Source organism: Phoenix dactylifera, chromosome 8 (genome assembly GCF_009389715.1).
Source record: "Phoenix dactylifera cultivar Barhee BC4 chromosome 8, palm_55x_up_171113_PBpolish2nd_filt_p, whole genome shotgun sequence".
Taxonomy (NCBI): Eukaryota; Viridiplantae; Streptophyta; class Magnoliopsida; order Arecales; family Arecaceae; genus Phoenix; species Phoenix dactylifera.
This window is the reverse complement of record NC_052399.1, coordinates 13,892,310-13,903,243: the sequence shown is the minus strand read 5'-3', so window position 1 is coordinate 13,903,243 and position 10,934 is coordinate 13,892,310. Positions and strand designations below refer to the sequence as shown.

At 40.0% G+C, this 10,934-nt stretch overlaps 1 protein-coding gene across 1 annotated transcript; it reads right to left on the bottom strand.

Annotated features, from left to right (window-relative positions):
• Positions 1–8,874: 8,874 nt before the first annotated feature.
• Positions 8,875–10,934, bottom strand: LOC120111583 (transcription factor MYB20-like). Its single transcript, XM_039128977.1, has 3 exons — positions 10,499–10,934; positions 9,821–9,950; positions 8,875–9,638 (listed from the first exon to the last, which is right to left on the bottom strand). Exons 1-3 carry the CDS (start codon positions 10,629–10,631, stop codon positions 9,029–9,031), a joined length of 873 nt encoding a protein of 290 aa, XP_038984905.1. The 5' UTR covers positions 10,632–10,934; the 3' UTR covers positions 8,875–9,028.

Sequence of the window (10,934 nt, the reverse complement as noted above, 5' to 3'; positions counted from 1 at the left end):
TGTCTGGTATCCATTGATGCTGTTGGTGATAGAATTAATGGAAGCAAGCTGTCAACGGCTTCATTCTGCATGAAAAAACTGCTTCCGACTATTATTGTTTCAATTGGCCGTGTAGGTAACACTGGTACATTTCATTTGGATTTTTATCCATATGGATTAAATGGGAACTCTGAAGGACTAAAGCTCTTGCATGAATCACAAAAACAATAAGTGGTTGGTAGTCATTACGAAGCTAGTGCATAGGTGTAACGACTCAGGACCTTGCCCAAAATGGTTAGCCGGAAGGTATTATTTGGGTTTCCTGATCTTGTATAAGTACCTAAGATCCACCCAACAAATAACCGATGTGGGACTAAATACACGCCCGCATGGGTCCTCACATACTCCCACCGTTCAAGCCCTGATGTCTCGTTAGGCTAAGGGTTTAAATCTATTCAAATCTAATCACAAGCACCACGATCAGCCCATGGTCAGCCCCAATGGATTCGTGCTGCAGTGTCCCCTAGTCCACATAGGTTATGAGTCGGGTTCACTCTGATACCATTTGTAATGATCCAGGACCTTGCCCAAAATGGCTAACCGGAAGATATTATTTGGGTTCCTTAATTCTGTATAAGTACCCAAGATCTACCCAGCAAATAACCGATGTGGGACTAAACACACACCCGCATGGATCCTCACATACTTCCCCTGTTCAAGCCTCGACGTCCTCGTCAGGCGAAGGATTCAAATCCATTCAAATCTAATCACAAACACCACTATCGGTCCATAGTTAACCCCAATGGATCCGTGCTGCAGTATCCCTTAGTCTGCATAAGTTATGGGCCAGGTCCGCTCTGATACTATTTGTAACAACCTAGGACCTTGCCCAAAATAGCTAGCCGGAAGGTATTATTTGGATTCCTTGATCTTGTATAAGTACCCAAGATCTATCCAGCAAATAACCAATATGGGACTAAACACACGCCCGCATGAGTCCTCACAATAGGTGGCCTGTCTTGTCCAAAAGTATGGGCTATAAAAAGGGCAGTACTTAGGCTGCATTTGGAGGTTTTAAATTTCAAAATCATGATTTTTCAATTTTTTTCCTGTTGAAAACGATTAGAATTTTGATATTCATAATTTTATTAGGAGGTGTTTGGTTCTTCGAGTGAGAAAGATCTGAAATGCAAAGTTATATGATAATAGAAAGGAGGAAATCATGAACTTGAAAAATTATTGGAAGTGATTGGTCTTTGCATTTTTGTCTCCTCCCTCCCCCAACTGAATTTTTTACTACAAAATTCAGAAATAATGAATAATCATTTCTTAGAATGGCAAAATGTCTTGATTTTAAGATACATGTAAGCACATTATTGATTACTTATAAGCTAGATCTTGTGAGTTATGACTAGGTTTCCTTTCTCACAGAAACAGGATGGGATGGCTGAGACACCACCTTTTCCGCTGGGAAATGAAACCTTGCTTTGCAAATCTACTGCTTGAATGTTTAATTTTGTGGCTTGTTAGATGCTTAATGAAGATGGTTGCTGGTTGACAACGATTTTTTACAGAAAATTTCATTTTGAGTATCTTCGTAACACCGATCACACTTATTTTTCTATAAAAAAAAAGAGTTATTTCTGAACTCCAGTGGGCTCTCATGCTCTTTTAAAAATAGTTATTTTTTGAGCTCTAGCTTTTCTGAAAAGAAAAGATGGCTCCGGAGGATGAGACAACACGTTGCTGTCCAGCTCTGGAGATTGTTAACAGTTTTTTTTTATTATTATTTATTTAACTGCTTTAGAGGCTCTATTACGCTGGGATTAGATGATTAGATCTGCCCCGCCGAGTTAAGAAGGCGCATTATCGAAGAGGAGAGAGAGAGAGAGAGAGAGAGAGAGAGAGAGAGTGAGTGTGTGTGTGTGTGTGTGTGTGTGTGAGAGAGAGAGAGAGAGAGAGAGAGAGAGAGAAGAGAAGTGGCACCGACAAATGGCAACTCTCCATGCCTGCCATGCGCTCCTCCTCCTCGTCCTCCTCCTTCTTTTTCTCTCTTTTTTTTGGGGGGTACACTGACTCCTCACGCTATATACGTATATGAGTACAACCAACAAAATCAGAAAGAGAGAAAGTGGAACCTCCAGCTTTACAGGTGTCAAGGGGTCTCGAGAGAGAAGAAAAGAGGCACCGGCGACTCTCCATTCCAGCCATATTAGCAACGAAATCCGACTCCAGCGCAAATCCAAGTAGCAGTTCAACAAGGATTTGGATCACATCCAATGAGGCAGTTTATTTTGCAGCTCTTACAAACCAGCATCATAAGATGTAGATAGAATGCAATCAATGAGACCACATTCTTATCGAGCGGTTGTGCAATTGTAACTTAAAACATCTTCTGCATCCTCAAGTAAAGCTTGGAATCCTACCACCTCGTTCATTTTTAAGAATAGTGCTGCAGATTGGATGGTAGCCAGTTACTCCATTCACTAATTACAGAGGAATTTGGCTTCAGGACATTTTGTAGTTGGACTCTCCAGGTTGTATTTACGCTAGGGTGAGGTGAGACGCCTTATAAAAAAAAAAAAACGGTTTATATCTCTTCGATCCATTTCGGATCTTGTAAGAATTGCACCGGAATCACATGATACCCACACCAATCTCGACCTCACCTGGCTACTCCTGGAGCCAACCCATAGTCTTCATCTCTACCAGGCCCATATTGCATGAACATCCAACCCAAATCACATATAGGACCATTGGCATTCTTCTACTTTAGGATTCAATCCTGGATCATTCCCTGAAGGCCCAGTCCACTAGACATGCTTTAACCCATAAAGCCCTAAACATAGATTATCTAGAAATTCTGCCATACATGCCTTTCTGATTGTTGCTCAGCTGCACTTACCATTATGAATGATGAGGTTTGAAAATTGGTAATGTAACATTTTAATGTGGGCCGAGCCATGTCTCTAAATTTTCATTTCAACAGAGGAGGAAGAATATCATAGCAGGGCATCTATATATAGACCTCTCAATTTTCCATATAACAGATTAATAGCATCTCGACCTTGGCACTTAATTTGAGTTACCAGAAGCTAATGGCCTATGAAGTTTGAATTTATAGATCCTTCATCAGAATATCTGATGCATCTAAATGCTTGGGAGAACCAACACCATGGGCGAACCAGATTTCCAAGCTTAAGTTTAGTCCCCTGATATTAACAGGACAAACTGGAAACCGAACAAGACATCAAGGAGACGCAGTAATTGCGTCACTATGATGCAATAAAGTGGTCTAGCTTGTCGGTGCGGCGTTTTTGCATTGTTTCAGACAAATTACGAGCAGTATAACATCATCAATGCTCTTAAAGACTTGTAGATACGGCATTAATGGTGTCTTATTGTTAAAGGGATTGGAGCACTTAAATCAGGAACAATGTATCTGAAAAGTGGGCTCCATTCAAAAAGTTCATTCTTTCACGCTGTCCCAGCTTGTCGCCAAACAAAAACGACGTAGGAGCCGACGGTGGCCGTGGCCTGCAGAGGATAAGGTATTAGCATAAAAAGGAGTGACATTTCCTTAAATAAAGGGCACAGGGCTTTCACTGGAAGGTGGTGGCCGAAGGGACATTCAAGAAATCACTAGATCTTAGTATTTGACTTATGATTTTTTTCTTCTTTTAAAAAAAGAGAAAGTTCCACTGGATATGTCAAAAAGAAAGTTCCACTGTATATTTTCTTCCATGATGCCCTTCCTATGTGACTTTTGTTTGAATCGCAACGTCATTCCAATCCTTTTGATGATTCCCAGTTAGAATGTGCTCCAGCTGGGCATGTCCACGGCGCACTTTCCCAAGGAAAACCCGCGTCCCATTAGCTCAAAAGTGAACCGAGTAACAGGAGAATTCTTAGCGCATCATAGACTCAGATGAAAACTAGGTTCTCTCCATTGGAGGAAGTGTTCCCATGTAGCTTGTCCATGGAGCATTGGCAATTGGTCAATATCACCGACAGATCGATTAGGACGATTCAATTCACACTCGAAAAGTAGCTGGTCCGGAATTCTACTGCCTTTATTTCACTTAAGTGACTCTGTTCAAGGGTTTTTTTTTTTTTTAATACAACGGCGAGTTACATTAGACGAGCATAAGTACATTCAGAGCAATCCAACAGAAGAAATTGGCAGAGAGTGAAAAGAACAGCCACAAGGCTCTTCCAATTTTTTTTTTTTAGAGTGATGCACAGCAAAAGAAGTAACCTAGTCGTCGGTTGAGATATCCTTTTAGAGAATGTGTGTCCATTAGTGTAGAGCACTATGATTGGTGACCAATCACATCGCATGACTCTTGTTTATCTATGGTATGCAAGCCACTGCCTCCGTATAACAAATATTAATACTATCAACTTAAGAGTATAGAATTACATTAGCAACACCATTCCATTATCTTCTTCTCGGCCCACTTAGTATTCCACTTCTCTTCATTCATCCATTGAAGCACTTTTGACTTCTAAATTCCTCTATATGTTTGCAAGCAATTATTGTAGAGCTTCATACACCCTTTTCATTGGGAGCCCCTTTGTCTAAGTGAGTTGTTAGCTAGACAAGATGTGGTCCTTTAGTTGTCGCAGAAATTAAAATATAAAGGAAGTAATCTTTTTTCATGCTTTTGTTCTTGGCTTTTGCTTGCTTGTGCCCCCATGTGTCCCATTGTGGGAGGCCTAATCGCACTATTCCGTTAGTGCAGGTCCAATGTCTTGGACCATTAGACCTTGGTGGAGATTGTTTTCGGACCAATAGAAATATACCATCTGCTTTGGTGGTGGTTGCTACACTTGTTAGCCACTTAGATAGCTTGATATGGAGATTATGATATGTTTGGATGACCAGTTTATGGAACCAAAAGTCTCAATGCGGGGAACCAGGTGTTTAGTAGTATGTCCGTCTCGATGACTTTAAATTGTTGATCGATGAAGTTTTCTTGATATCATGATGATGAAAAAGGCGGCACAATGTAGGATGTCATATGTGTAGGTTATTTCTCCTTAAATAGCTTTTCATGCTATTTGATGACATGTGAAATGTTAATTATCCTAATTCATCTTATGTAGGGTTTTGTATACTTCCAAATCCGACTATAAAATGATTGAATTAATATGAGACCATTGTTACGTGCCAACTAGCTAGTATTTCAAACATATGCGCCAAAGATTGCCGACATCAATCAGAGCTTATCCTACTAATTTGGTGTGCTCCGCTTGTTAGGTAGGCCTAAAGTGTCAGTCATTGTGATGTCTATTCGAGTATCGAATGTAGGACTATAGGTCCAGAACTTAGGTTAAAGACATACTCGAATACGTTAAAATTGGCAAGTTTTAAAACTTGAAAAAAATAAGTCCTATAAAAATTATACCATTCTTTGTATTTCAATATATTTTTATAAAATTATATTTCATAATTATTTGTTTTAGAAACACTCATAGGTAATCAAACAATCTGGAGGTGTCTAATACTAGCGATCTTGGTTTGATCCTTGATTTCGGCCTGTCCATCTCCCGTCCTATTTCATTGAAAAGGAGAGGAAAACAAAAGAAAAAAAAAGCAAAGAAAGGAAAAAACCAAAAGACTTCACTTGGAATCCTATTCTATTTCCAACACGCAAGGTTCTGGAGAACATCCAGCTAGCTGTAGTACACTCTTATGATGGCTGCTGCCAAATCAATGAAACGATTTTGTTGGTACAACCGCGTTTCAAAGTTAAAAAAAGGCGTTTGCCGCGTACTCTTAGCGTCAAACATCTAGGAAATTAATGGAGAGAGAAGCCAATGGCAACGTTCCAATTGTTTCTGTGCATCCCTTTGCTCCCAACTTCGCTGCAAGTGCCGTTCTCTTTCGAAAGACCACAAGCCCTTCGGTTGAACGTTGAACTTAGCAAAGCCACATGATGCCTTGAGGGCACGTGCTACTCTCGTTGTTGTTGTTTTTTTGTTTTTTGGTAAACAAAAAAAAAAAAGAGGGGGTGAAGAGAACCCCAGCCGGCGTAGCAATTTTTACTGAACTCCCTTTCTACTGGAGAATGTTCGATACGGTGGAGGAGCCCCACCAACATGACAGCTCCTTTCACGTGTGAGTACGTCACACCAGCACCACCTAAATACCGGCAGACCAGATGACACCGGGCAAATCAGGCGGAGAGCATCCGGTCTCTGCATTTAATCGATGCCCGCGTGTTTCGAACATGGGCCACTCCAGTAGAATCATAGCCCCGTTCCAACCATACTACCATCTCGGTGGTGTTACTCTCGTTCGAGTACGCTTAATTATAATTGTAGAATTTTGAAAGAATCTAATATATTTTTGCGGATGATCAGAAAAATTATAAAAGCAATGTGCCTCCAAAGTCTTGACCTAGGTGTATTAATGTAGGCGCAAACAAGTTATGTGTTTTTCTATGAGTGCTAGTAAGGCTGGATTGGGCCAAATGACTCTTAGTTAGATGTGGCAAGTGCAACTTGAAAAGTGATTGATTAACCTTTGGAGTTTATCAAAGAAGATAGCTGGCTTCGGAATTTCTAAATATTAAGCAGTCCGCATATTAGTTTGGGTTGATAAATCTTGCGCTCAAACTTCCGAAAATCTTGATAGATTTTAAAGCTTTTGATTTATCTTAAAGTTTTTGGTGAAGGAAAAATGTCGCCATTATTTTTTTTAAAAAAATGATGCGGGGGGGGGGGGGGGGGGGGGGGGGGGGCAAGTCCAGACACCTCTTGAAGGAAATAGCTTTATAATATGGCAGTTACTACCACACACGCTTAACGAAAAGGAATTACATATGCTAACTTGATTGGTGAGAATTATTTGCATATTCCTGCATATAAAAGTTCAAGTGGATGGCACTGTGATAAAGTTATAAAAAAAGACTTTAATACATTTAATATACATTATTGTTTTAAATGGTAATTTTTGCTTAGATAGGAAGGCATTATACTTAACAAGCATTAACTCATAGTAAATATGCCAAATATGCCAAATGAAATGAGGCAGAGAGAGATTATGCAATGTCTTATGTCTATTACCATTTACAGTATAATACAGGTTTTAAACAAAAAACGGAATTTGAAGAGAAGGTTTAAATGATTTTGGAAAACAAGTGATGGTCTGAAAATATTCAGCATTCAAAAATCTCTCTCTTTCTCTCTCTCTAAAATATGGTATAAGTTAATTACATGCTATAACTATGCAAATTAAGTGAAAAAAATACGAAATATAAAGGTCAAATGCAATCATATTATTCATCAAAGAGCCAAATTATAACGGCATTACTAAAATATTAAATTGATTTTACTCGAAAATAAATAATCTTTCAACTCCTTCCATACCATACCAGGTTGAAAATAAGTCTTATCGACATGTTAGAGACGTACCTTACGTATGATATTTTTTTTTTGAAATGGACTTACGGTAATTCCTTCTAAACGATTACTATGATTAATGTGATGCGTGATTTAGGATCCACAACCAAGATGCATATTCGATTTATGTGTGTGATTCTTTAAAGATAATTAACAACGGAGCTAAACATGTACTCATACTTCATCTTGACTCAATTCAGGACTCGGGCTTTAGCTAAGACCTTGAGACCAGAATTGGGTTTGTACCCATGCCTTGAGAAAGTCCTCACTCATTGTGACATCAGTAGCTGGCCTTCGTAGCCATGAAGAAGAATGTGGATACAAAAAATAGCAACATATAGCATGTCAATATAGGAGTGGTTGATACGAGGACCACCAATTCCTTTCCCAGAGCACTAGTGATGTTGTAAGATTCCAACGTATAAGCCGGATTTGGACGTATTTGGGTGACCTTCACCTAAAGGCATAGTCAATCACAAAGGAAAACGAGCGTGAGAAACAACATGCAGTCAAGGAGCAAGAAATGGTCGGAAAGGGTGCAGTTTTTCTTTTTAAGCCATTACTATAAGACTTTATGGTAACTTACGTGAAATATACTAGAGATCAAAAGAGCACCATGCGAAACTACTCCGCGATTACGTTTTTAGCAGCTTCCCATTTGTTTCTCTGAAATGTTTTCATTGTCAAAGGGATTATAGGAGAACGTAAAAGTACTTGGCTAAGCTTGCAAGACTAATGGGTGTCTGGAATTTACATCTAAAAACTATAGCTGTGGTTGGAAAGAATCAAAAGAGTTGAATTTACTTGTGGAAAATGCTAGACCCTTGCGTCTAATTGGATTAATTTCATTGTCATTGCACATTTTGATCAGCCGATATTTAAGCTAGAAATTAAGACTTTATGGTCTATGGGGTGGTTTCCATGAATGTTGATGACGGTAGAAGAAAAGAGATATCCATGAATGTTTCCTAGAAATTTCTTTGCAGTCACATTCCCTCAACTTATCCATTAATTGGACTATTGGAGTCACTTCTCTTGGGCATGATGCCATAGAAGTGAGCAGTCTTGGCTTCGTGAGGGTAGCTCTGATGCCTATGGCATATAATTCAAAGCCTAGATTCAGTATAGGTTGTGGAACAATTGAAGCACCAATAGCCTTTTTTTTCCACTAAATTTGTAATTTGATCGATTGATTCGACCCTAGCAAAGCTCAAACAGAACGCATAATTCCTGTTACTTTGTGCCACTCTCAGCTTCAAGGACCTTATTGTCAGTTGATCTAACAAAACAAGTAGACAAACATTAAATTTGGATATGGTTCTGCAATATACTGATTTTTTCATTCACTTCTATTGCCCCTCTTCGAATGTAACAAAGTTGATCAAGGTGTAAGCGGACATAAATTTACAAATAGAAAGTGTTTACTATCTGTTTCTTTTTCCTTATTCTGAACGTTGCATGCATTCCATTCAGAACAAGGTAGAATAAAAAGAGAACTAGAGCCTTTCTATTTAAATATTCTTTTAGCTTTCAAATTGTACAAGGAAGCTTCCAAAGAAAAATAAGCGTTTATTCTTCCCTTCTATTTCCTTTGTGTAAACTAATTACAAAAGCATGGAGTAAGAAATCAGAGCAGTTTCTAGTTCGATGATTCTTGATTCCAGCTGGCAGTTCTCTGATGCTGGTTTAGATGATCAAAAGCTAGTTTCCCATCTCCAACATTAGAGATCAAGTCCCATTGACTGAAGTCATCCATCTCACACAAGTATATGGGCTCTGGCCACTCCATGCAAGGAAATTGGATCTCTTCAGCTTTCAATGAGGGACTAGACGAAAAGCATGACGATGGTAAGGAAGTAGAGGAATAGGAGGCAGTAGAAGCGCATGGTACTGTAATCTCATGTGGTTGAATCATGGGCACTTCATCAGTACAAAAACCAGGGGATTTCTGAAGAAATATATCGGTCTCTACGAAATCAAACGAACTCGACACCGACACGCTCTTCTCTTCCTCTTGTCTCTGTGGGCATTGGAGGATTATGTTCTCACTTCTTCCATCTTCACCAGCTACAACACCTACTTGTTGCTGTTGCCCTTCTTGGAGGTGGTGTTCATCAGTAGAAGAGATGGGCTTGTGAGTGATGGGGTCAATTCCCATCTTCCTCAGCTTCTTCTTTATGTGGGTGTTCCAGTGATTCTTTATCTCATTGTCAGTTCTACCAGGGAGCTGAGATGCAATCTTAGACCATCTGCAAAGAGCAGAGAGAACCAGAAGCTTGCTCTTAATTAACAGTTAGTAGTGGATAGAACAAACTTGACTCCCTTCTCTTTTCTCAATCAAAACCATGGAGGGCCAAGATAACTAGAGTAGTTGATTTGAATTAACAGAGACAATTATGAACAATGGAAAGGAAGAGGGGAGAGCGATTACTTATTTCCAAGACGAGAATGGAGTTCAATGACCAACTTCTCCTCAGACTCTGATAGCAAGCCCCTCTTCAGATCAGGCCTCAGGTAGTTCGTCCATCTTAACCTGCAACTCTTTCCACACCTCAATATGCCTACACCAATATACGCAGATACATCAAGCTCCATTCGCAGTAATCATGACAAAAGCACAGGAGAATAATGCTGTCTCTTTTTCTTTTTTTTCCCTACCACCAACCTATATATTTTTCAGACAAGAGACATCATATCTTCGAAGGAGACTTTCGCCATTCCCTAAAATTTAATTTTCTCAGTTAGCAGCATGCTCTCTCTCTCTCTCTCTCTCTCTCTCTCATGTATCAGAGAGGAAAGGGGGAGGAACTCATAACTCCATCACCTATTCACCTTTCTGAACACCAACGTCCACTAAGGGTTCAAAACATGCAAGAAAGTAAATAACCAGAGAAACCCAAAACCAACTTGAAGGCATCTGTTTGACGAAAAAAATAGTCCAAAACCCAAAGAAAAAGATTCCTCAAAAGGACAAGGAACAAAAAAGAAAAGAAAAAAACCAACCAAAATGAAACAGAGTCTCCTCCTCATGTCTCAGCTATTTTTTCTCGAAACCCAAGAAAAGGAAAACGGGAAGCCGAGGGAATAGAGGAGGGGGGGAAATGGGTACCTGCTAGCTTTGGGACAGCTCTCCAACAGCATTGGCCATTGGTGAGGATGAAGTCGACCAACTTCTTGTCCTCCTCGGCTGTCCACGGCCCCTTCTTCAGCCCCACCTTGTCACAACATGGCTGCCTTCCCATTCTCTCCCTCGATCAAATCTCTACAGCCAAAACAGAGAGCGAGAGAGAATTCTAGGCCAACTAGCTAGTTCCACGGCCACCTACCTTTATAAGTTGCACCGAGTACCTCCCAGGGGCATGGGCTGGTACACGGAGAGGGGCCATGCTTGGCTTTGTACAGTAAGATTCATGCACAAGTGTCAGAAACGTGGGGGTTGGAGGACTTGGTCACACGTGTGAAGTCCGTCTCTGACAGCGGCATCCTATCTGCTGCCTTTGCTTGCCCTTCAAGCCCGAATGATCCGACCCAAAAAAGTCTGAACA

Bases quoted from the DNA above. Each gene is read 5' to 3' on its own strand.
- LOC120111583 (XM_039128977.1), bottom strand. From the start codon at position 10,631: ATGGGAAGGCAGCCATGTTGTGACAAGGTGGGGCTGAAGAAGGGGCCG. The intron at 9,951-10,498 runs GTACCCATTTCC...ATATTGGTGTAG, and splicing joins AGCTGTCCCAAAGCTAGCAG to GCATATTGAGGTGTGGAAAG. The intron at 9,639-9,820 runs GTAATCGCTCTC...TGCTCTTTGCAG, and splicing joins CATTCTCGTCTTGGAAATAA to ATGGTCTAAGATTGCATCTC.